The following is a 27,729-nucleotide window of genomic DNA, read 5'->3' on the forward strand; positions in this document are numbered from 1 at the left end:
AAAATTTCCCAGAAAATGGGAAGTAAAGAACCCAAAATGCCAGGTCCATGCTACTGAGTTACAATGGATGAAGAAATACTCAGAGGAGGTAGCTGAGAACTAGTAGAAGTTAGGGGGTCCTTTATCTTGCTCCAGCTTCCAATCTGGCACCTGGAGATGCTTTCCTCTTCCTGTAAGGAAGGAGAGAAAAACAAAGCAAGCAGCGGAGATAATTAGGGGACCAAGAAAATGTCTCACATGTGTACGTGCCCCTATGTTTGAGTGTGTGGAGAAATAAGAGGTGGGAAAAACATAGAGGTGATCATAACTATCATGCCTTATTTTCTGGTCTGATAATACCAGGGAAGTCAGAGGCATGTAGTGTATTTAAACACCTGCTATTACTTTGGCCATGGAGTCAGTGTTTAGGGATTTTATTCCTGAAAAGAAATTGGCTCCTCTTGATTCTGAGTCTGATGAGATCCACATAACAAAACCCCTGTACACTTTGTTGTATGAGTGGTTAACTGTTTTCTTCCAGCCTGAAAGCTGGCATTCAACAATAGCCTGCCTCTGCATTTCCGATAACCTGCGTTTTGGAATGATTCCCTACATGCAATCATCAGTCCATCACTGAAGAGGAGTCCCTCTGCTGCTCTCACAAACAGATCACTTGGCTCAGCTTCAGGGAAAGTCTGAGAAGACCTGCGTTATTGAGTAAATTCATGGTCTGGATAGTCAGTCAGGGACGTTTGTCAGGGAACTGTCTATCCTGACTACTACTTTCATCAGCACTTCCTGAAGAACTGGACATTTTGAAGTGCTGTGATTGCAAGAGCTGGTGAACAGACCCATCTGTGGAGAATGCAGTAACTATCACATCCTGTGTCTAGAAATCCTGTTTACTTATAAGCGGGCAGTTATTGTGATTAGATAGAAGCCAGGCAGGCTGTTTTCTTTGCTCTGACATAACATCCAAACTTATACAGCCAGATCAGTCATTCACTCTGATCGACTTAGCACAAGTTTGGTCACAGATGATGCCACACTATTGTTACCTGACAACACCTGGACATAGGCACCCCATGGGCATCTGCAGTATAGTTTTAGGGCTCTCCAGACTGGGAGAAGCTCTCACATTTGACTCTTTATTGTGCAAAGGAGGCATTTTGGCTCCTTTGAGTATCTGTCAAGTATTTCTGGAGTGGGTAATCTATGAAAGAGTGAAGGCTTAGGAGGAAGAAACATCACATGAAGTCCAGGCAAGTAGCCTGATAGAAGTTCACACTTCTTTCCCAGATAGGCACTTTTATTAAAGCCTCAGAAATCATCTTTACAGGTCCATGTATTAGAGAGTGACTGGAAGGAAACAAAGGGAGCATAGCTGCCAGAGTCACCATGTAATCTGGCTAAATACCTGTGATGGGAGCTGATACTGCCTCCCAGCACATATTTGTTATGGATGCCCTTTTGCAGAAAGGAATGTTAGGGTAAGAGACCAGGAATCCACTATGTACTGAGAAATACTAAACAGAGAGAGTGAGTTAAGGTAGAGCTTTCTGCATCTACCAGAAATCCCAGTGCCTTCAGCAAGTGTACTGAAATTGAGATATTCAGCCTTAGGCTCATCTCTGACTCTCCTGCAATGAAGATGTTGTGTAAGCAAATACGCATTTCTGCCCCTGGAGAATTTAGGAGATGTATAACTGGTGCCATCACCATAGTAAAGACCCCTGGGGCAGTACTCAGGCCAAATGCCATTACCTTCCATTGATACAGAACTGTAACATAGGACAGGCTTAGGAATTTCTTGTAACTTAGGTGCATGAGGTTACCATGGAAACACTTGTTCAGATAATTTTTTGCTGGAATGTCCGCTTTACAAACAGTAACTTACATCTTTGAGACTATGAGAAGCATCTGGAAAGTCATAAGATGATGTAGGAACATTAATTTTACAACCTGGCACTAACTCCATCCCTTAGTGACATGAAAACAGCTTTTCCAGCCACCCCTATATGTTTCTATTCAGCACCACTCCTAAGGTCTGATTAGGGTGACCCGATAGCAAGTGTGAAAAATCGGGACAGGGGTGGGGCGGCTGGGTAATAGGCCTCTATATAAGAAAAAACTCCAAATATTGGGACTGTCCCTATAAAATAGGGACATCTGGTCACTCTAGGCCTGTTACTGTTGGCTTTCTATAGTTTCCTATCAATGGCCCAGGAAGGTTATATCTCTCTAAGCCTATTTAACCCTTCGCACAGAATCACAACTGAAATACACTTTTAACCTATGTCAGGTCAGATAGCTGAAGGTTCAGCCTTTCCCGGATCCGAACACAGGGTTGTACCACACTCTGTCTGCTATAACTCTGCCTCTTAGGCACATTTGAAAATTCCAATGTGGAGACAATCTAAGTTTGGGTTCTCCACGAGCTGTTGGTGTTTTTTCATGATGCTTCAACACAAGCTTATGGAAGATCGAAAGCTTCCCTACATGTTGGCCTGGAGTCCATCTTTTCCTCTAATGAAGGAGAGGTTCCTCACCAATAATTATTCAGCCCATTCCAAGCACTCTGTGGACAATTAAGGACTGGCATCAGGAAGCTTGGAAGCATGAGAAGTTTCCACCATCGTGCATTGGAGAGCTGCATGCAGAACTCTGAGGCTGAAGCCAGGAGCAACCTTCGATGAAATTACCCAAGCACTAATGGGATATCACCCAGAAAGGAAGGGTATGCAGGAGCAGAGGAAATTGTACTGTGATAGAAAGCCTTACTAGGAGAGGAGGGGACAGGCTGCATTACCTACTGTGATAAAGTTCGTGTGTTCCCAACTGCAGTCCTGTTGTAGGAGTCCCTGGGGAATGAGATCTGGAGGAAAAAGGTCACTATGAGGTCTTTTATGTTCACACCAGCGCTTTTGTCGGTGAAAGTTTTGATGGTCGGGGTGTGTGTTTTTTTCACTATGTACTGAGAAATACTAAACCGAGAGAGTGAGTTAAGGTAGACAAAAGTGCCAGTGTAGATGTAGTCCAAGAAAAAGTACCTCAATCAGCATACGTATCTAAAACAGGGGCTTCCTGCTTTACAAAAACTGATCCTGTAGTCTTTATGTAAAGAAAACTCCCATTGACACTTTTGTCTATATTGGGACTTTTGGCCTGGGTCATGAATGTTTGCATCAGGCTATGTTATATTATTGAACTAAGTGAGAATGTGCTGTGCAACTCAGACAAATTGTGGATGGTCCTTCTGCTAGCTTCAGCTACAGTATTGCAAAAGGGATCTGACTTTTATTTTTTTTATAATGAACACTCAGCACATTATAAGGCTCATTGTCCATACTTTGAACATGAGCCACAATCCTCCCTTTTTAAAGGATATTCTAGTTAAAAAGCAGAAAATGGGAACTTTGTTAGAGAATTTATTTCAGTTTAAAAAAGAATAACAAAGAGATATTCATATGGGTTTTCTATTTCATGCCTGAAAGTCTTAGCAATGAGCAAAATTCTCACTGTGTATTCTTTCCAGCTGAACTACAGTTAGACAGCTAAATCGGTAATGCAGTCTAACATGGTCATATTAACCTAGTGAAGCATAAAAGACCATCTGCATCACCATGAATATGACTAAAAAAAAGCACGCCAGCAAAAAGCTTTTAACAATATCTAATGCAAGGAAATCTTATGAATGGTATTTTAAAGGAGTACAATGTAATTGATGAAAAAAGTAGTATAGTAATTGTTTGACCTTCAATGTAATAAGCCTGCAAAAATGATTTATAAACTGCTTTGTAACTCAATTTCATGTGCATTAAAAAAACATATAAAATGATTTTATGTACTTCACTAATATTTAACTGTGGGCAATTTACTCAAGTATTCATAATTTGTTAGGGAAAATATATAAGAAAGCTTTCAAAACAGCTCCCAAGATGTACTGTTATTGAATCCTGATTGCACAGATTGAACATTGGCATCTTCAGCAGCTGTCCGCATCACGTTCTTCTCTTGATTTATGTAATGGAGATTTTTGTGTGTACAGTACACTGGATATGAATGGAGGTTTCCCATGGAGTATAGTAGGTAAATCTCACATACATTTATTTTGTATTAAAAATCAGAAGTTAAATACTGACTGTATAGTACTTTAGTTTTCAAAATTAAATAGGCTAAGCTGTGCTATCATTTGCTGTGCATTAGCTATTGTGCATATGCTTCCCTGAAAGACATACTATATCAAAACATTTCAGTATTCTGTCTTTTGATGCGTCAAAGCATGAGCAGATTAATCTCAGTGCTATAGATTAATAAAAATTAACTATCAACAAACACTGCTAATCACAATAGACTGAAAACAACCAAAACCCAATCCCTAACCCAAATGGAGTTTTTACCCCCAAAAGTGAGAAGTATCAGAGATTCCATGACATCCACTAGGAACTTCACTATTGCTATTGATTTAATTGAGGAGGTGCTCAGATTCTACAGTGACAGATGGCAATATAAAATCCTAAGAGAGAAATATAGATAAATATTAATCACAATGCTTATTCAATGAAATGTGGCATTTTTCATCATTTTAATTATTTGATGATGGTTTTTACATTATTCAACTAGCTTTTATAGTAATTTCTGTTACTGTATTCTCTGTATGTCAAGGCATTAGAGCTTCCATTTGTTAGTTGGGTTACATTATACTTGAAGGATTTGCTGTTGTTTGTTTGGGTTTTTTTGCAATTCCCGTCCCCACTCCATGTCCACATTTTCTTTAATTATTCCATTTTGTGTACTTCCACTGCTACTTGTATTTCTTATTGTGGTGCATCATCATCCATTCATCATCACACAGCCCACCTTGAGATGCAATATGTTATGCTTAGTTATGTACATCCGTGCAAATGAACTGAAGGTATTTATGTTGAATGGGTGTAACTGAGGGTAAAATTTGGCTCTTTTCCTTTCTATTTGTAAATGTCTAGAGAAAAAATACACAGTTTAAATGTACAAACATGAAATATGTTTGTGATGGACTGGGATCATGGTAAAATTGAAACTCAACTTTAGTTTTCCTGTTTGGAAAATTAGGATGTGTAAGTTTCCAATTTAAGTTATAGAGTAAATAAATGGATTTCAGTGAAATAGCAAAGGTACATTTTTAAGTATATGAAATTTATCTGACAATAAAAAACATAAATATGTATTTAAGGACATGGTTGCCTAGTAATGTGACAATTACATGTTATATCATGACTTTCATGAATTCCTAGATTTTTAAAGCCAAAAGGAACCATTAGGTAAATCTAGTCTGACCCCTTGTAAAACAAAGGCTATCATATACCACCCTTGTACTGAGCCCAAAAGCTTGTGTTCAACTGAGGCATAAACCTGTCTAAAGATAACTAAAGCAATATTACTTGTATATAATATTTCTTAGTTGTGCATTCTGTTGCTAAACAGCACACACTATTAGATTCGTGTTAACAGATTACTTATGACTGGTGCTTCTATACACTATTCTGGCATTGTGAAAGAAAGATTTTATCACAAGTAACTAATTTTAGTAATTAATCTTTCTTATTTAATTTATATCTAGGCAAACTTTTTGGATTCAAGTTACCTGGACTGAGACTCTTAACATACAGAAAGCAGTCCTTACCACAGGAAGACCCTGATGCAGTTGTAGTAGATTCATCTAAGCACAGTGATGACTCAGTGGCTATGAAGCGCTTTAAATCCCCCACAAAAGAAAGCTGTAGCCCTTCTGAAGTGGATGACACAAAAGCACTGATACAGCCCAGCAAATGTTCTCCTTTGGTTAATATATCAGGACCTCTTGACCATTCTTCACCTAAACGGCAATGGGACCAACTTTACCCAGACACGCTGCAGACAAGTAAACCACTAACTCATTCCAGATCAAAGGAAAGCATTTGTAGTATAAGGAGAGCATCTTCAGTACATGATATAGAAGGATTTAACGTCCATCCTAAAAACGTTTTTAGGGATCGTCATGCAAGTGAAGGTAGGGTTGAAAATTAATAAATATTCTGTGATATATCTGAAGAGGGATTGTTGCATTGTTTTTAATTATCACTATTTCTTAAAACATAAGAGATTTTACAAATGTGATTAAAAATGATACTAAGAAAACAGTAAGAGTTCAGTCTTCTCACCCGTATGTATGCTGAGTTAGTACCTTTCTCATGGGGTGGTAGCTTATATCTTAGTTCTTAATGGAAGTATGGCAAAATCAGAGTCAGTGGTTGCAAAACTGCTGTAAACATTTACAAGCCAGGAAATGACTAAGTTAAAATTGCATATGTAACCTTAATTCTGCCCCTTTTGGTCACATGCATTACAATATAGCCTTTAATTATATGAAATGCTATTTCTCAGATAATGCAGTATTATATCATGCAATTTTTCTTACAACCCTTGATACATGTATAGTATTCTCATTGTCATAATAGTCCAGTGTTGGTGGCGGTGGTTTACTGACACTGGTACAAGTCAGCAATAACTCCATTGAAATCTATGGAGTTACACCAGTGTAAACCTGGAGTAAATGAGAAATGAATCAGGACCTTTAACTTTTTATACTATACACGTTCTCTTTCAACCAGAAGAATCTTTCATGGGCTTTTCCTATTGTTCTCCTGAGCTAGTCACTCCTAATCATTCAAAGAGTTTCTGGGGAATGGGCGCTATGGTTTTCAGTTCCAGGAGAGAGGAAGCTTGGGAGATCTGGAGCCAGAAGATCTTGGAGAATCAGAAGTTTGGGGTCCCTGGGAGCTAGGGAAAATAGAAAATGTGTTTGCATTGAAAACACTAAGACCCATGCATAAAGTTTTCAATGACACTGACATTCTTATGCATTGGTGTATGTAGTTTTCAATTCCAACTACTAACTTACCTGGAAACTTTTACACACTCAGCCCAAGAAGTTGTGAATATCCTGGACAATGTTGTGTGCAGGTGCATAAAACTTATCATGAAAATGCATTTTCAATTTTAAAGACTTCCAACTAGTCTCCTTCTCCTTAACCCCAAACCTCTGCAACCTCAAGCTTCTCTGGCTCTTTTTCTTCCTCTTCTGTGAATCCTAGCAGTTCTGCAGGAAGGAAACTCTGCTTCTGTGAACCTCCTGAGAAATCAAACCTCTGAACCATGCACTGGGGTTAACAATAAGATTAACAAAATGTTGACATTATTCCTTCTAATTACTCCTCCTGCATTAAAGTCAAACAGCACTTGCCATGAATCCACAGCTATTTATATATAAACATCAGCTGTGGAATTAGAACATAAGGCCCAGATCCACAAAGGTACCCTCAAGCCCTTTCACCCCCCTCCAGGGAAGAGCTGAGAAAGAAAAACAAAGGAAATCAGCTGTTGCCACCAGCTAATTAAACAACATATGCACAAACCTCTTAGGACACCAAAAATCCAATCTTGTTCTTAAAAAAGGTAAATTTTATTAAAAACAAAAAGAAAGAAAATACACCTGGAATTTAGGATTTTGCTAGATTTAAAAAACCCACTTACAAAAATAAAACATCAAGAATAACCTTCTTGAGGTCCAGCTTAAAAGTTACAAGCAAAACGAAAGCATTTGGGGTTAGCACAGAGGTGTCCACAAGACAATAAGAAATAAAAGAAATAACCCTATTCGCATCTTCCTAGACCTTCCCTGACTTACTTACATATTTGGGGTTTCAGATAAGCAATCTCTAGGTATAATCTGATGGTTTTTCATACCTGGCTTAACGCTTCCTATATCATAGTTCAGCCCGGTTCCCGCTCTGCGTCTCCTCTCTCCAGAGAACAATAACAAAACAGACAAAGGGAAAGTTTTTTCTCAATTTTTAAAAGTTCTAGCCCTCCAATTGGCTCTTTTGGTCAGGTGCCCACTCTCTTCTTTTTACCTATGGGCTTTTTTAACCTTTTACAGGTAAAGCAAGTAGAAAACAACTACAAGAGGGATTCTATCACTAACTGGCTGGCTGGGTGCCCATAAAAGGAAGCTATGCCCCCCCGCTGCATTTATCACAGGTGCCTAGACTCATATACAAAAAATAGGAAGAAATAGGTGCTGTGCACTACAATTCACAAAGCCTAGGCAGGGAGTCACCTAAGCTAGCCAATGGGAGATGCCAACCAGAGGAATGTATGCTAAGCCCCACCCCCTCTCTCAGAGTTTGGCCCCTCAATCTGGACTGCCAGAAGGCACCTAGCTCTGATTACTATCCATGAGGAAATACAGGCATTTGGCTGCCTAAGTTGCATTTGGGGACCAAAATAAAGCAGAAGGAGGTGGCTGTCCTCCCTTATAACTTTCAGCCTAGTGAATAGGATACTCACCCAGGAAACCTCTAGTTCAGGGGTTGGCAACCTGCGGCACGCAAGCTGATTTTCAGTGGCACTCACACTGCCCGGGTCCTGGCCACCGGTCCGGGAGGCTCTGCATTTTAATTTAATTTTAAACATTTTTAAAACCTTATTTACTTTACATACAACAATAGTTTAGTTATATATTATAGACTTATAGAAAGAGACTTTCTAAAAACATTAAAATGGATTACTGGCACGCGAAACCTTAAATTAGAGTGAATAAATGAAGACTCGGCACACCACTTCTGAAAGGTTGCCGACCCCTGCTCTAGTTCAAGTCCCCCCACCTACAGAGGGAAAGAGAGAATTTGAATAGGAATCTGCCACCTCTGAGATGAGTACCCTAACCACTGGGCTATGAGATATTTGATGTAGGGCTCCCTCAGTCTCTGCTGTTGAAGTTGTTCCACAATAATTGAATAAATATTCATTGGGTCAGTGAAAGAGTTAGAATGAGTCTATAGCCTAGTGGTAAGGGCACTCTATCAGGCAGTAGCAAATCTCTTTTCAAATCCCTTGTCATCATTAGGAGGAGGGGAAACTTGAACTGGGGGGGTCTCCCACATTGTGGGAGAGTACTTTATCCACCAGGCTTAAGATTACAAAGGAGGTCTCCCTGCTGCTGTTTGTTATGAACTTGCCTGAGAAGCCCAATTCAATAGGCTTCTGAGTATGCCTGTGGGATCAGGCTCTTGCATGGGATTAGGTGGCGACAACACCTATCTTCCCTGGTTTGTGAATCACTCAGGGGCTTAGACAGGGGACAGGCCCTCCTAGAGTGAGGCTGCAGTGCAGTGTCAAAAACTTAGGTGCCTACAGGTTAGGCGGCAGCCAATTGGGGATTTTATAGATAGCAGTGGTACCTAAAAATGGGACTCAGGTGCCTAAATACCATTGTGGATTGCACCCTAAGAACCTGAGGTTAAACCAACAGTCTTTCCAAACAGAGAGTGCCCATTGGGAGTTTTATGTAGGAGAAAACTTCAGTCTGAGGTTCTAAGCCAATAAGTGGCAAGTAAGTATAAGTTTAAGGAGCAAATTCTGGTCTTATTCTGACCAGTGTAATTCCAGATCAATTCCATCTACTTCAGTGGAGAAAAGAAGTAAAGAAATTTCAGAAATTCATTATTTCTTACAAAATTTTAAAAAATACTTTATTAAATTTATTGATTTCAGTTTGCTGAAATGTTCATGTTAACCTTCCTTTTCCATTTTTGTTTCTCAAGGACTTACACTGAGCTTTGTGTTTGAAAGAACCTGAAAATTCAATTTAACTCACCCCAAACCAAAACATCTTGCTGGGTTTCAGGTTACAATGCAAGCCGAGGCACAAAGATCAGTTCAGAATCTGGAGCCAAACAACTCCAAAATTATGAATTTTAATTTTGGTTTGGCCCATTATGGAAATGTCAGTCTGGATCTTAAATTCCCCATAAGTTAGACAGGTTTTGATTTGGACCCCCAAAAATACTTTGGTTGTTACTTTCTATTTTCAGAGCTTTGGCTGATTTAAAATAATGCTCAGCTGGTATTAATAATATGGTGTAAATATGTTAAATCAAGTTTAATTATACATTTTCTTTGGCTGTGAATGATAAAAAGTTCTTGCAAAAATATTGATATAAATTAGTCTTTGGCATTCTGTGGAGGAGGAGCTAGATTTCATAGAATAACTACTTTACACATTTAAAATACAAAGCAAAAGAAATCTTAGTAACCTACATGAGACATTATACAGTATATATATATATATATATGTGCTATGGATGTTGTACCTGATCACAGCTGCAAACCATAAGCCTGATTCTCCATTGACTTGCACATTTATATCCAGGCCAAGTGCAAAATGGATATAAAACGGACCTCTTTTATGAAGGACTATAAGATCTACTAATGAAAAGTGCTATAGAAGAGTTATGTATTATTGTTACCATCATTCTGATTGCACTTAGCATAGATGTAAATGATGATATAAGGCGCAAGTGCAACAGCTGCCCTCTTGGCCAGCACACCAGGACCTCCAGAGATAAATGCATTATCTGCTCCAGCTTGAGCTAAAGAGCCCTGTAGGTAGGGGCTGTAACAACTCATATCCTTTGTGAATTGGCACCGAGGGGGACCTGTAACACACTCACCAGTGGGTTACAAAGGCCGTGGAGAATCAGGTCCTGTATCTTTATACAGTACATGTGGATGTTAAATATGCTGTAGAACAGTTCCAACAGCAGGATAAGTCTCAAGGTTGTAGGGAGCAATAGCAACCATCCCTGGTGCCATCTATTGGGAAACTTATTAGAAAATAGCAACTTATGCGGTAAGGATTTGTTAAATTTTTAGCCAATGAGTCTAAATCCTACTCACCTTATTCACACAAATAGGCAAGCAGGATTTGAGCCAACAAAATTTTTTCATGGCACTCAATCCAGATGTTTTAGAAGGCATGTCCTATAGCTGGAGCATATAAAATCCTAAATAAAGGCAATTAATTGCAATCATACAAGGACAAATTATTTGGTCCTAATCAAGCAAAACATGTGGCCCAAGGGAAGCACATAGCATAGGCCAATACATTTCTTTTCACTATTCTATGTGTTTCTAGATCCTTAATAATTAGTAATTTTATGCGGAAGTCCTGATTGAAATTGAAACGTAGCCTTCAGATTTAAAACATTTTTACATTTCCTCAATCTGAAAAAATATTAATGGAGTCTGTTTAAGAGGATTCTAACAGAACTAGAATAAGGTAATTTAGTTTGCTGGTAACTGCATTAATTCAGATGGATTCAAATTTGCTTACCATAGAAGGCAAGGGTCATTGAGAGTATCAGTTATTTCATGTGGTACAGCTACCTATCAATATGTATGTCAAAAATATTGAAGCTGCAGTTGGCAGCTTGTTTTAAAATGCAGTTCTGTGCTGAAAAGTGTGACTCAGTAAAAATGGCAGTGTGACTTTCCAAATTCAGTTGTGTGTGTTTCATTGGTTTCCATATCAAATTTACTCTGTTTGAAAGTATGAAAGTAAAAAGCCAGGGAGAGGCTATATTATCTACCTGCCCTATGCTCCAAACGCAAGATGGGTTTTTTACACTTCAGACACCAGCACCAGTATTATAACTTCTGGGGGCAGTTTAGGCCTTCATCTACACCTGGGCAACCTTAGTGGCTTCAGATTATGCCCTCCGTAACACCTGTGCAATGTACCGAAGGCTAAAGAGGTTTTGAATAGGTGTTGCTGAGATCCTAATTTAGCCTGCAGAATCTGTATTACTGCTAGTGAGGCATGAGACAGAAAGAAAAATGGGCCTAGTCCTTGGGTATGGCACAGCTAAGGAGAGATGTATACTGCCTTTGTGCTCCCTAAGACATCCCAGTTCCCAACAGCCCACTAGGAGCCAGGTGTGCCATCTGTATCCAGGGGACAAAAGCAGGTTGTGCAGAGCCCACTCCTTTCCAGGTGCCTGCCATGGCAGTTTCCCACCCCCATTGAGCTGATCCAAAGCCCAAGGAGGTCAGTAGAAATATTTCCATTCACTTTAATGGACTTGGATTGGGTCCTATGGGCCACATTTTAAAAAATATTTGTAGGCACCTAAAGATGTACATGGGCACCTAGACCCAGATCTATGAAGGGATTTGGGCATTGTGATGCTGAGCATTTTTAGCTATCTAGAAAATCACAAGAACAACAGAGTAATGCACAAGGCTGAGTTAGGCACCTAGGCTCCTAGTGGGATTTTCAGAACCACCTAGCTGACAAACTCCCATTGAAATCAATGGGAGTTAAGTTGGAATTCACAAGGTGCTACAACACTCCGCACCCCTGAGGAAGGTGCCAAGCTCCTGTACAATGCAAGGAGAGAATGAGGTGCCTAAGACTAGGATTCTCAAAAGCCCAAAATGCGGATCAGAGAACCGCCCAAACTAGCCACAAGGAAATGCTGAGAAGGGGGATGTGGTCTAAACCCCACCACTCAAAGTTACTTAAGTGTCTAAGTGTGGGCCAGAGGGAGGCCCATGTCTCCATTTGGGATTCAAAGTCCTGGACCCTCTCCTGGAGTTAGGCATCTAAGCCAGGTCAGCCCTTTCTCAAGAAAAGAGGAGGAGGAGGTGCTATTGCCCTCGTGCACAAAGCCCAGTGATTAGAGCAATCACCCAGGACATGGGAAACCCAAGTTTAATTCCCCTTCTGCCTGATTTGGAGCAAGGACTTGGATTTGGGTTTCCCACCTTTCAGGAGCATTCCCTAACCATTGGGCTATAGGATAGGTTTCTCTCTCCTGTTGAAGCTGTTCCAATGTGTATAAATAATTAAATATTCATTGGACCAGGGAGCACTGGAACCTGAATCTCTCACATCCCATGTGAATGTCCTAACCAGTGGGCTAGAAGTTATAAAGGGGTGGGCAATGGTGGGGGAGGGGGAGCAGGGAAGACGAGAAGCACAAGCACAACCACCACCTCTGGCTGTTTTATGTAGATTTAGGCATGCCTGGGGCATACCTACTGTATCCGGCCCAAAAAGCAATTAGTGAATCCTGCTGGGGCTTAGGCATGAATGAGGTGCCTAGACATTTGGTGCCGTCAGGACTGAGACAGCTGTTAGTCTGTTCAGCTGCCAAAATGTAGGTGCCTTGGGAACTTTAATGGTGGAAACGTGGGTGTCTAGAGATTTTAGGCACCTGCAGGTTTAGGCAGCCGCTGAGCAGGGATTTTGTGAATGCTGGTGGTGCCTAAATGTTGGATTTAGGAGCCAAAAGAGGCAGTTGGATGCCTATGTCCCCCTTGTGAATCCCACCCTATGTGCCTATCTGCATCTGTAGGTGCCTAAATCAACCTTTGCAAACCTTTACAAACCTGGCCTTATGGTGCTTATTTAGTTAAAAGTTACCATTTTGCCACTTCATGAAAGGATAGTTTTTTTCTTCAAAGTGTAGAGTTGGAGGATCAATCTCAAAATCAGCATATTGAGGGGAAAATGTATTGGAATTTTGCTACTGAGGTAAGGCATATGGTGGAGATTTTTCACTGTTGTAAATTGTCATAGGTCCATTATGGAGTTATGATAGTTTACAACAGCGGAGGATCTACCACATGAGTTTTAAAAGTTGTTGAACATAATCAATTATCAAAATCATTTCATCTTAATTGGCAGTCAAATTGATGGAAAAATCTAGTAATTCCAGTCAAATATATATTTTAACCAATATATTGTGCATTCTCTGATGTAGATTTTAGTTTTCTTCTTTTCTCTTCTCTTCTTTATTCTTATTATGCTGAAAACCAGACAATGGTCGCAATGTCAAAGGTAACGTATGAGTATAAAAGGTACCACCCAGTTCTTCAGCTGCCACACTCCTTGGCATGTTAACTTGCCTGCCGTATGAAATGTACAAATGCAACATTCTCATGCTGACCTCTGTAGGGCCAGGTGCATTACTGAAATGATCTTTGTTTTAGTTTGTTGGAGACATAATTAGTCCCTCAGCTATAGCCACTACATTAGCTACCACTCCTTGGAAGAAGTGAAGGAATGGTTAAATAATAATTATGCTTGTTCTTCTTAAATGTTTGTTAACAAAAAGAGAGGAAGAGAGATTTATCGAATTCAGCGCTGCAGTCCTTATACAGGCAAAACCGTTATTGAAGCCACTGGGAATTTTGTCTATGAAATGAGTGTAGAATTGGATCCTTAATGAACAATCAATAGTTAGGAGGCATTTCGTTGTATTTCAGTTACCATCTTACAAGTAAAGAACATTAAATAAAAATCAGGACCCATGTGGCAGTCTCTTCATTTATTCCTCTTTTGTCTCCTTAAAACTAGTTTCACGCTCCTGGATGGCAGGGGGTATGGTTCCAAGCTTACTGTAGTATTCAAATGGGCATGCATGAACTTCATTGCCAATTTCACATTGAAGTAACTCTTAATCATGTACACTAGTATTCAGAAATAATTTCTATTCAGCAGAACAATGACAGGAAAAGGCGGCTGAGCTGTGCCGTTTAAATGCCATTTGGATTTAATTCCATAGCTCCTTCTTCTGCTTCTGGAAAACACTTCTTGCACAATGCATCAGAAAACTGAATTCTGCAAGAGAAAACAGAAAACTACAATAGTTGTAGCTAAATTTGGGAACTGTTTGGTTCATGATTTCATGCATGCTGCAAAAGTGTGTGTACCTGGTAAAATGTCTCCTTACTAAACTGCATGCAGTGCATGAGCGAAATTCTGTAAGCAATTCATCACCAGTGGACTATGAAGTCACTACATTTGCTTCTTGTGTATGTCAGCAGAGTTTTAAATATAGTGCAATGTCTTTTTTCTGTAAAACAAGTTTTGTAAGTGAATTTCTTGCTGGTGAAAGATTATGGATTGACATCACAGGAGAGTGAAGTCCTCAATTAATCTACAGAACAGGTACAGCCCAAGCAGTGGCAGTGCAACACTGCCCCACCAACGTGCCTCACATCTGATCTAGAGGGATTTCTTTTGGGGAAAAGGGAGGCATATTTCATTCTCCATGTTTATTCAATCCCTGGCCTCTCTGCTGAAACTGTCAACAAGGGGCCAATTAGTGTCAGTTGTGGTGGTATTTTGTTTTTTTCTTTTGTTTTTTCCTCTCCCTGGTACAGACATCTGTCTACTAGGAAATGAATACAGAGCAGCTCACAGTTGGGAGTAATTTTCAGTCATTGTAAGCCAGACATTTGGGATTAACCCACTAATGTCCTTTAATGAAGTAACGTTATTAACTCATTGTCAATAAGATATTTTAAACCTTGGAATAACTTTTTTGAAGCCAAAGGATAAAAAGCAAGGTTTTAGTCTCGTGTGCTGTAATACTAATACTATAGAAAGGGAATCACTAAATCTCTAGTTTCAGAGTGGTAGCTGTGTTAGTCTGTATCAGCAAATCTCTAGTGAATCACTAGTCAAACAAATAAAGCCATTTCTTAGAGAGGGGTAATTAATTTGATCTCTAAACTTCCTTACAGTCCTCCAGTCCCATTCCCCTCTTTAAAAAGATTACTCTGTACCAAGCACATTTTTTGGCTCCCAGACCAATGTTATAAGATGAGCGTAGAGTAATGATCAGCTATATAGATTCAAATGCCTCTGTGCAGTATTGGAAAGAGCTACCTTTAATGGACATCCATTTCATGAAGCATTTGAGTTGTCATTGTTATTGAACAACTATCATGAATCTTATTAAAATAACACAAGACTCTGAAATATATATGGAATATGATAAGTCCTATTTCTCCCAATAATTTGTTGAGAATGATAACTGTAACAATACTTCTTGAAAATTAGTGCACCAATATAAGAGGTTTTTCAGGAACATTCCATAATATTCACATGAGTCAAATCCTAAACCCCTTATTCAGCTGAAGTCAATAGGAGCTTTGTCTAAATAATGTCTGAGTAAAAATGCAATAAAGATCTTGGGTTTTGGTCCATTGTTGGGTGCCTAAAAAAACAAAATGTAGACCAGATGTTAATGAATACTTCAATTCAAAGAACCGTTCTAAAATTCTTTTAGTAGTTTTACATATGGTTTATTGGCTCAAATCCATCCCAGGTATATTTCTATTTGCTCTAGTAGAATTGTATCATGGATGAATTTAACTCACTGTATATATTTAAAAATATTCATTAGAACCAGTTATGAATCTAATTTTATTTAGAATCTCTATACACTGGAACATTGCCATCTGAGACTGGAGCACTACCAAAGCGGATCAGATTATAACATTGGCTAAATGACCATAAGACAAATTACATGAGTAAAGCACAGTCTGTCGAGAATGCAGTAATAGTAAATTGGTCCTCTATGGAGTAGACTTCAATAAACAACATGAGAATGAGATTACTGATTGAAAACTGTTTGGTACCATTTTCTCTCTATTATAGTCCTGGTCACATGAATGAAAAAAAGAGATTTAGAATCTATGTGCAAATAAAGACACAGCAGGCATTAAGTACCAGGGTATCATAATAGATACATCATGCTAAGGGACCTAGATGTCATAGCTGATTAATTAAACCAAGGGAATGAAGAGAGACACAGGTTATAAAATACCTTAATGAGGTAGATAAATACTTGTTTTTAGTAAAATCACTTCAACTTTTTGCATTTAAAATTACTAACGTTTTTCCATCTCCACTGTAATTATTTTGCAGATGGATGTCAAATAATTTTAAACCATATCTGCACTCAGTTAATTGACTGTTATCTAAAATACCTGAAATGATTTAATAAGCAGGATTTGAAGAAAGGGCAAATATTCAAATAATATTACTCAATTTACCAAAATATGCTCAGCTTTTATAATTTATGATTTTACAGACATAAGCAACACAGGTGTGTTTAATCAGCAATAGTAAAATAACCTTGTGACTTGGCCATTCAGTGAGTCACAAGGCTGAAGACTAAAACTCTTGAGCACCCAGGCAGAACAGCCATTCCTGTACAAAATCAGTTCCTGTGCCCTTCTTTCACTTTTATATGTAAAGTAAGGACATTATATTTCCAATCTATAGTGTGACTGGTCCAGAATTTTTAGGGACATATGTACACAGCATCCATTGACATGGTTTATCCATTGACTTCATGTACAGTACTGTAGGCTGTGGACAAAGGGAATTAGGTATGCACATTCAAGAGCAAATTTGTCCCTTATTGGCCAGTAAAAGTCCTCTTTTTATACAGACTTTTTTATTATAAACAAATTTTAGATTAACTATTTTAGGTACATATTTCTGTGGTTCATCAGTTAAACATCATGGACAACGTCTTTAGTTCTCTCCATTTGTCAAATATTAAGTATGCTTTCCAATTTTTAGGGCCTTTCAATCATATCAAGTCAAGTCTATTGGGATCCACATCGGATTCGAACCTCAACAAATATAGCACCATCAACAAAATTCCACAGCTCACTCTGAACTTTTCAGATATCAAAAATGACAAAAAGTCTTCATCGCCTCCTTCTTCGGAGAAAACAATTATTGCACCCAAGGTGAAAGATCGAACGCACAATGTAACAGAGAAGGTTACCCAGGTAGGATCTGGTTTACAATCCAATACTTTTTGTTCTCTGAATTCCTAGTCTATGTTTTAATTCTATTAAATTCATTTTTCACATTGTTTATTCTGAAACCTTGTTCATCGTGAATGATTTGGATGTTTCCAAAACATTTTAAATTATTGAGGTTTGTGCTTTCTAGTTCAATTATTATCGATGCCAGCTGTAAAAGGTGTGGTTTTGTTGATATTGCTAAGCTTCTCCTAAAATGCCCTATTATACTCCAAAGTGGTGTAAATAGTAAAAAACTTTTACTATTCAGTGATGATGGAACGGTCGTCTGTTATTTATAGTGTTTGGGCATTTACTTTATTGCAGCCCAGTGTCCACAGTGACTCTACATCAGTGATTCCTGGCATTGCCTGCTCAATCAATATGTGACTTATTTTGTGTAGCTTCTCATTATGTATTCCTTTCCTCAACCAACATTCTGAACTGCTGGCCACTGCAAAATACAATGTAGCAGTAAATGTTATGTGATTATGCTACTGCTATTGGTAGCATAATGATGCCCACTAATTTATGTTCCAGTTCCTTATTTTTTCATATTACCTTTCTTTGTGGGTCACTTTTTCACACACGCATACAAAAACAGCTGTCAAAATCAGATATGAAGGCCCTTGGACTTAATTTTTACAATTTTGATGAAAGCAGACATTGTCTCTGTTGTCCACTGCTTTTCAAAACAGGGTTTCCGTATGCATACATACAAATATATGTTGGCACCTTCTCTCTGTTAGCATCTGTGTATGCCTGTGATAACTTCTGCCAGCACTGGGGATGTGATGTGTAATTTAAGCCAAGTTGAGCACTCTGAAAATTTGGCCCATTTTGAAGGACATTTGTTTTAATCTGCTGAAATATGTACACAAAGCAAATCTGGCTGGTGTAAGATGAACCATACTCTAACAGCAATGTGTACACTAGACCGAAAGTCTAGAAAATTGTAGCATAAACATTAATGGCTTTTATACCATAGCCTTTTATATGTGGAGGAGCAAATCTCAGGAGTGGGACTGGAGAGCTTTTGCCTGGAGTGGACACCATCTCACCAGAACAGGATAAATATGATTGATCCTTTGGTGTACATGCTCTTTCTGTGCAGAGTGGGGATTGGCCCATGATCTGGGGGAAGGAGTAGGAGATCAGGAACAAGCAGTCCCTGTGTTCCCTACAATCAGGAAGTACAGGAATGTTACTGTGAGAGTTTCTTTTGTCCCTGACGCCTGTGCCTGAGCACAGGCGCTGGTCACAATTTGTCCCTAACAAACTGATCTGCATGCTGATAGTGTGGGTGAGTCAGCGTGTGTATGTATAAAATACACAGTAAAGTAAAGGGGGGGAGAGAGAGAGAGACTATATACACAAAATTCACACTTTGTGTATTAAGGAAAGTATAGTGCAAGAACAGGCTCTGATTAAGTATTGTCTGTTCTGTGAAAGTATCTGACGTATAAGATTGTGCTGTAAATGGTTGTTATGGAGTTATCTGAACTTAATTTATTGCACACAGGAAGACACTGAAGAGTCCAAATACAGAGACTACAGAGGCTGGAAAGGTCTTCATCCATTATTCAATATGATCTATATCCAGTTTGTCACTATAGGATGCATTGCTCTCTTGCCAGACTGATGAACAGAGTAGAATATAGATAAATGGAATATGTTTTCATTTTTTAAGCCCCCAGAAGCAGTTAATGGGAACACCAGTAAATTTTCATTGCACACTTAGGAAATCAGCCTACTTTTAGTGGACAGTGCTAGTTAATGGCCACAAGAACATCAGCTGATATACTGGTTACTGGCTGGATTGAAGGCTAGAGCCCCAGGAGTTAAGAAACCAGTGATAGATGAAACTCTAGGAGCCCGAAAGGTCAATATGGATCAGCATGCAAAAGTTGGGGTGTTTATTTAAAGCTTACCAGAGCTGCTTCAATCTGTAAATATCACAAGACTTTGCTTTCTTGTGAGTTTCTCTGTGCTTGCTGCCATCATATGGACAGGAAAACTGCTAGAACCGCCTTTCTTTTAGCATTTCAGTGACTCATAATTCCAGTCCCAACTAAAACAGCAAGTGCAGTAGTGTGAGAACACGTAAAAATCGAGTTGAGCTCAATTTTAGCTTAGGGTAGAAGTCCTGATTCATTCTTGTTTTATACCCTATCCACTTCAATTATCCAGAGTTCCAACCATCGAAAATTAACATTTTTTTCTTGGCCTCCTTTTTATATTCTAGGCCTACTGAGTTCCACTGATTTCTAGAGAAGTATTATCAAAAAATTTTGTGGGGTCTGACCATAACAGGAGACACACAGATACAGCTGGCATGCACCACTTTGAAAATATACCACTTTTTAATTTTGTAGGGTATAATAAATTATTGTATTTGTTTGGAGGAACAATCAGCCTCTTGCATGAAAAGACTGACAGTCATATCTCCAGTAACCTAATGAGGTTATTCTCCTGTATACAGGGTTATAGTCATAAGGAACATGAGTGGAGTATAAAACCAAGAAAAATTTGAAGTCTCACAAAACATAATGATCCATTAGATTTCAAGCTTTAATGTTTATAGTCTACCAAAAGAGATCAGATTCAGCCTCTGCTGGTTCAAAGGTAGAAGTTGCACTGATCTTTGCCAATGGGAGTTGCTGCACCTAAGGGTAGCTCTACACTACCCGGTAGTTCGGCGGCAAGCAAATCGAACTTCTGGGTTCGACTTATCGCGTCTTGTCTGGACGAGATAAGTCGAACCTGGAAGTGCTCACCGTCGACTGCGGTACTCCAGGTCGGCGAGAGGAGTACCGCGAAGTCGATGGGGGAGCCTACCTGCCGCGTCTGGACCGAGGTAAGTTCGAACTAAGGTACTTCGAACTTCAGCTACGTTATTCACGTAGCTGAAGTTGCGTACCTTAGTTCAAATTGGGGGGTTAGTGTAGACCAGGCCTAAGAAGATTCTGCCCCAGTGAGCAGGGATGCTGTTACAACACCATTCTCTGGGGGAATGGACAGTTCCATCAGAGGATGGCAATTTAAATTCTCTCAGAGGCTCCATAGGAGGGCCACTAGTGGAGTCTAACGTGAGAATGGCTTGTGAATCCATGTGCCCAGGCTGCCATGGTCACGTCATCTTTGAAGGCAGCACAGCCCCCTTTTGTGTCTGTAATGTATCTCTCAGTGCCTTTGGAGCTCTATGCTACTAGAGATAGTCCTGTCTCATACAGAATCTCTACCTGTTCTGCACAGGCATAAAATGGTCTTCTTAATTCTAACCTAGCCTGACATTTCATACAGTAGTGGCCCTTAAAATTTGCCAGTTGTCTTAGAAAGTTAAGTAGGATTTTTCAGTTTGATAACCCTCATGTTTGCAGCTTTCAAGGCATTTTCTGTAGTAAACACTGAGAAGGACAAGTGAAATCTGCAGATACTTAGACCCCCCTGTTTATATACTGTGTCCTAGGTAAAACCAGGAGGATTTTAAAGAGCTATCATGCCACCACAACATATTGCACAATCTATGGCATAACAATCCATGAAGAAAAGTTTTCTTCAAATTCTATTGCACATTTGCCCTGACAGAATGCCATTCAATGTTATTTGAAGGCTTTCCAGTTTATCTGGATTCCAATCAAATTTCCAGTTAATCAGTAAGTATTAACACAATTTATAGGTCACACATCATTTCTTCACAAAACCACTCAGTCCAAGTGAAAACATGACCAGACACTTCATATCAGTTTACAGTAGAGGTAACAGCTGGTTTTAGCTTCAAAGAAAATTCTTTCCCTTCCTTTTAATATGTATTGAAAGTAACCACTTCATTGTGAGAAGTCCATAGCACCTGCTGTGAGATCAATGAAATAGGGCATACCTCATATATTCAGCAGGCATGTTTGACCTGAATATACTTGGTACGTTCAACAGCAGTCAAAGAGACAACATGAAATAGAAATCAGTTGTGACTTTAGCCCAGTTAATCAATCTCAAGAACCTTTTAGAGATAATCCTAAGTAAGCCTCCCTCCTTCTGGTCCTCATGCAATGCCTGGCCAGAGCTGTAGTCCTTGCTTCCTTGTGAGTACAAGGAATGCTCTCTGTGTGCCAGGAAAGCTGGCTAGCTGGAAGGGTTCTCCCAGCACATTCGCTTAAGGGGTGCAGCAATGTCCATGCACCTGATGCCTATTGATGGAGTGCCAGTGGCATTGAGCTCCCTACATGCACAATGTGTCATCGAGTTCCTGTTGAGAGCTCTGCACTTACTCCACTGCCTAATAGGCAAGACTAATGTCTAAGGGCCAGATTTTCAAAGGCATTTAGGTATCTACGATGTAGATAGGTGCCTGGTGGGATTTTCAAATGCACCTAGACCTGCATCTTTAGGCACCCAAATACCTTTGAAAATCTGACCCTACTAGATTTAGGGAAATTATATAAGGCCTGGCCCAATGGCTATGGAAGGCAATGGAAGTCTTTCTATTGACATCAATAATAACAGCTACTATTATTATTTGTATTGCCCCAGTGCCTAGAGACCAGCCAGGCTAAGTCCACAATGTGCTACTTGGCCAATGGCAGATAGCTGAAGATGAGAAGAACTGTTTATAAGCCTTCATGGAAATATTAATGGCATAAGGAGCATGTAATATAATTTAGCCTTCTACTTTCCATAGATCTGATTTATTCTTACTGCCTCTTTATACTGCTGCCATGCCAGACAGTTTCCATACTCCTCTGCCCCTTGACAGAAATATGAAATAACATACTGTCCGTCCTACTGGAGAAATAGAGACACAAGTTGTATTAGTTCTATCTTAAAATCAGTTGGTGCCTAAAATGTAATTGGATTCTTATCTTTCCCATAGTTCCCTTTAGATAGTTAACTTGTGCCTTCAACCATTGCACTTTCTTCATTGGTCAGTCGTGAAGGATTTTATCTCTTCTGGATCCATTTTCATATATTTTAAATTATTCAAGTTAGTTTTACAGAGAAATCTTTTTACATCTAATATAGCAAAAAGTCAAGTTTCATTAAAAAGCCTAGGTTTTATAAGTTATGCAAGCATAAGTCAAGCTCAATTGTCTTTTTCTAAACTCTGATGGGCTAAATTAGTGCCAAAATGCACAATTCCTATCTGCTAATGAGTCTATGTTATGGGCAGATTTTTTTAAAATCTACATTTATTCCCCAAACAATTTAGACATTATGAAAGCTCCAACAGAAATGTCTCAGATTGGCTTGACCTGCTGAGAACATTAATTCTCCCTAAATTTAAAATTAAATTTGAAATGCTCTGAAAAATGCTTCATGGAACACTTCCAATTTAATTTGACATAATCTTATGTCTCTATTAACTTTGTGTCTTTCTAAAAGACTAATACAGAACCACATCGGAAATATACCATTTACTGTAATGAGAGAAAAATCTAGTAGCAGAAAGATATTCCTTCCTGCCTTATTACCATCACTTCCCAGCCTTTTCCTTTATTCCTAAACTACATAAGTAGGTACAGGGCCAAATCCTCATCTGGTGTAAATAGATGTAGTTCCATTACAGTCAATAATAGTACGCCTATTTAAACCAGCAGCAAACCCTGCCAATAAACTAGATCTGTCTGCCTTTTGCAGACAAATTTAGTTTATCCAGGAATAAGTTAAATTTTATTTCCTGTGCATCAACAACACAGCTACTCATGGGGAAAAAAACTGACAAATGTCATTTTTTTGGTGAATTTGACTAGAGGTAAAATTTTCAAAAGTGAATTTGGGATTTTCAAAAAAAAAATAACTCCAATGGGAGTTAGACACATAGGTGCTTTTGAAATCCCACTGGGTCCCTATCTGCATCTATAGGTGCCTAAATACTTTTGAAATCTGGCACGAGGCCATTTGTACTCTAGGAAGCTCACCATGCTTCTAGCTTTCTAACACAGCAAAGAAGTTTCTATAGCAGGTTTGAAAACCCAATGCAGAGATTAACCAACAGGATATGAGAGTAATGATACAGGGGATAATGATAGGTCAGTGTCATGGTCAGGCTGAAGCAGTGCTCCAATATTTTGTTCTGGACTGGAATGCATCAAACAATTCCTCTCCTTCATTCCCCACACACAACATACCCTGACCATTCAACTTCTTTCTTCCATCCACCAGAGCCACATCTCTCTTCCCTTGTTTTCCATTCCTCGGCTTTATTGAAAAAAAAGCCACTTCCCACTGCTGTGGTCTGGCATCTCCACCAGGATGGCGGCTGTCTCTATAACCCAATGCCATAGAGGGTTGTCAGCTCATGCACTGCATTGAGTTGTCAGAAAGCATGAGAGTCTCATTCTGTGGAATTTGGGATCTATGTGATGCATCACTAATAGTGGATCTAGTAGCGGCAGAATAAGAAAGAAGGCAGAATGGGTTCCTTTTTCAGAAAGTATCTAGGGGAGGGAAGGAAAATATTTGCATCACTTCTATCACATTCTAAAGCTGGATAGGACATTCAAGGAATGAAAAAGAGAAGGGGAATGATACAAAGATGGTGAGACAGAGAGAAAGGAAATTAATGGAAGTGATGATGGGAAATATTATCATTTTAAAAGGCCAGAGGGGAAGTAAAGGAAAAATAAGGTTAGCAAGCTAATAAGAGCAAGTAGAGGTTTGGCTGAGGAAAAGGTGGGGGAGGAAGAATCCCTGAAATAATAGCAGTGATTACAACTGAAAAGAAATACTAATTTAAGTGAAAAGCAAAATTGGGGAGAGGAGGAAAATAAGTACAAACAGTATCTTCCAACTGATAAAATATGGAACCCAGAACATAATTCTTGCCCTGAAGTGTTTACAGACAGTCTGACGATATGAACAAGTATAAGACAGTGAACAAGTATTAAGTGGTGAATGATCATTGTAGTTATACTATTTCATAGAACCGGTGCACTTTGGAATTTGTTGGAGAAAAGCCTAGGATCTAGAGGTACTAGCATGTTCTTAGTGCTATAATATGGGGAGTGGCAAAAAAAGACAAAAGGAGGTTTCAGGAGAGAATCTTGGAAGGACACTAGGTGTTGAAGGGAGAGATAATGGCAGAGATGTCAATAGTGATTGAATCGCAAAGGGGTTTTTTTGAAAGTGAGCATGTGAACCTTGAAATGTACATGGAAGAAAATGGGACATCAGTGCAGATATTCTGGAAAAGGCTTTCAGTTATAAGAGTTTCCTTCTCAGTCCTCTACTGAGAGGGAACATGGGTCTTGCATTCACTGTGGAAAAGTCAGAGAGAGTAGAGGTCCTTAAATCCACAGTACAGCCCCCTAAATTCAAGTAGCTTCTACAGTTTCAATTACCTTCACTACTCCCCTGGCTCCTTGTGGCTTCTAGTAACATGGTTCCTGCAGAAGCTGTGCTGCCAGGAAATCCCCCAGACCACAGTTTGTCTTAGAAATTTGCTCCCAAACCATGGGTCCTACGAACCAGAGAGAGAACCCATACAAGTAACTGTAGACTTGGGCAGAGATTGTAACATCATAGTCATCAAGTCCAGCCCCCTCTGCTGAGGTAGGACGAAGTAAACCTAGACCATCCAAGAAAGGTGTCTGTACAACCTCTTCTTAAAAACCTCCAATGATGAGGATTCCACAACTTCCCTTGGAAGCCTAATCCAGAACGTAACTACCTTATAGTTAGAAAGTTTTTCCCATTAACTAATCTAAATCTTCCTTGCTACAGATTAAGCCCATTACTTCTTGTCCTACCTTCAGTAGACATGGAGAACAATCGATTACAGTCCTCTTTATAGTAGCCCTTAACATATTTGAAGACAGTTATCAGGTCCACCATCGGTCTTCTTGTCTCAGGACTAAACATACCCAATTTTTTCAACCTTTCCTCATCAGTCAGGTTTTCTAAACCATATATATTTTTTGTTGCTCTCTTTTGGACTCTATACAATTTGTCCACCTCTTTCCTAAAAGTGGCACCCAGAATTTGACACATTACTCGACCTGAGGCCTCATCGGTGCTGAGTTGAGACAATTACCTCCCATATTTTATATGACACTCCTGTTAATACACTTTGGAATGATTGTAGCCATTTTTGTAACTGCATCACATTGTTGGCTCATATTCAACTTGTGATCCACTGTAACTACCATATCCGAGTCTACCATGTAGCCAGTTATTCCCCATTGTGTAGTTTTGCATTTGATGTTTCCTTTTTAAGTGTAGTACTTCACATTTGTCTTTATTGAATTCCATCTTGTTGATTTCAGATCAATTCTCTAAGTTGTCAAGGGTGTTTTGAATTCTAATCCTGTACTCCAAAGTGCTTGCAAACCCTCCCAGCTTGGTGTCATCTGCAAATTTATAAGCATATTCTACATCCATTATGCAAGTCATTAATGAAAATATTGACTAGTACTGGACCTAGGACTGACTTCAGCGGGACCCCACTTAGATACACCATCCCAGTTTGAAGAACCAATTAATTTTTGAGTATCGTCTTTCAAACAGTTATGCGCCCACCTTATAGTGATTTCATCTAGACCACATTTCCCTAGTTTGCTTATGATCCAACTCAATAGAGGATGGGAGCCTAAATAGCTTTGAGGATCTGAGCCTTGGTGACATACTCTACTTTGACTTGATAGTTTTTAGGGTAGCAAGAGCATGCCACATACAACTGTTGTCCCACCATTCATGGTTCCACTCTCTACCTCTCAATATGTGGGCCTGGCCCCTTCTGGAGCTTCCACAAAGGGGCTTCTGCATAGTTTAAAGGAATGGCGGAGATTTATGCTGTAGAGACAGCACTCCTTCTTTAATAAATACCTCCAGCTCGGATTCCTAGGTTTTATCTCCCCTCCAGTGAACAGTGAGCATGGGGGAGATGGGATTTGCAATTAAGATGGGGAAAAGGGACTTGCTTGGAGAAAAATAAAAAAGGGAGATTTTGTTAATGAATTAAAACATAAAAAAGTATGAGGAAAATCCAAGGCTGTTAAAAACACTGAAAGGGAAACAACACATTAAATTAAAGAAGCAAAAAGAAGGAAAAAAGAGAACTTAAATCAATAAAGACATAATAGTAGAATGTTCTTATTTTATATATACAAACAGTGTTGTTATAACGTATTCTGGAGGCTTTCTGTAGATGATACATTGGAGAGTATGTCTTGAGCAGAGAAAACCAGACAATATATGAGCGAATCAGTTCATTTCCTCACTAGTAATGCTGCTTCTCCATTCATTTTTACTCTTTTGTATCCTAAAATGGAAAGGTGAAAGGAGATCTCACCCTCCTCAGATTACCATTATGTCACTGCAAAGGGTGTCTTACCTCACAGAACTATGGAAAAAAACAATGACATCACCTAGACTGTTGCCAAGCCAGTGCAGAATTGTTTCTTCTTATGTATTTTCCAATGTTTCTTGAATTTTAAAGGAAGGCAATAAGGGCTAGATTCCATCACTCTTCCTCAGGTTGAGTAGCATCTTACTGCTTGACTTGCCCCATCAGAATAAATGGAGCTATTCAGAGTGGGGCAGGTTGTGACACGCTAACTCCCATTGTGATGCACCTCCCTTCATGCGACATTCCATTGAACTTAACAGGAATATCTACTGAGTAAGATACTGCCAAAGATGAGTAAGGGTATCACAATCTGGGTCAGAGTGGAATGCTGTTCAACATGAGGAAGGGGGCCAGAATCCGGACCTAAATAAGCAATCTCATTGGACTCCCACATTGTGATCTTTTCTGGCATGTTCAGCTGCCAAGAAAAGACTCCATGCATAAGGCACATTTGGAGCTATATATGTTCTGACCATATTTTCCTCTGGATGCCCCTCACTGTATAACAATCTGAATCTTCCTGGGACAAATAGACATCTCAGCAATTTTGTCAGATTGCCCTTCCTTAAAAATGTGGAGCTGTCATGTTCCATTGTAGACATCTATCACTCAAATTAGAGTTTTGGTAATACTTTCCCTTACAGCAGTTTCTTATCTTCTGAATTATAATTTCCAGGGGTGCTAAAGGAGACTATCTTCTTTAGGACAGACTCAATGTTTTTTTTTAATTGTTTCTGATGAGCTGTTCAGGAGAACAGTCCCATTTCTACACATTTTTTGCACTGACAAGTTCAGATGTGGTCTTGACACTGATTACCAGAACGAGACAAGTCTTCCCATAGGCACAAAAAGTTGATTTTATTAAAGAAAGCAGCAATGCAAAAATCTGACATCTGTCCTTTAACGTTTTTAATGAATACAAAAAAGGG

General features: G+C 39.2%; 1 protein-coding gene across 1 annotated transcript in view; it reads left to right on the forward strand.

The window, feature by feature from the left end:
* The window catches only part of KCNH7 (potassium voltage-gated channel subfamily H member 7), a 333,075-nt gene that overhangs the window by 214,389 nt on the left and 90,957 nt on the right, over positions 1-27,729 (forward strand). The window contains exons 5-6 of the mRNA XM_054043274.1: positions 5,579-6,007; positions 17,228-17,442. Coding sequence (XP_053899249.1) covers positions 5,579-6,007; positions 17,228-17,442 — 644 coding nt within the window. The remainder of the gene's footprint in view (positions 1-5,578; positions 6,008-17,227; positions 17,443-27,729) is intronic.

Source organism: Malaclemys terrapin, chromosome 11, assembly GCF_027887155.1.
Source record: "Malaclemys terrapin pileata isolate rMalTer1 chromosome 11, rMalTer1.hap1, whole genome shotgun sequence".
NCBI classification, from domain to species: domain Eukaryota; kingdom Metazoa; phylum Chordata; order Testudines; family Emydidae; genus Malaclemys; species Malaclemys terrapin.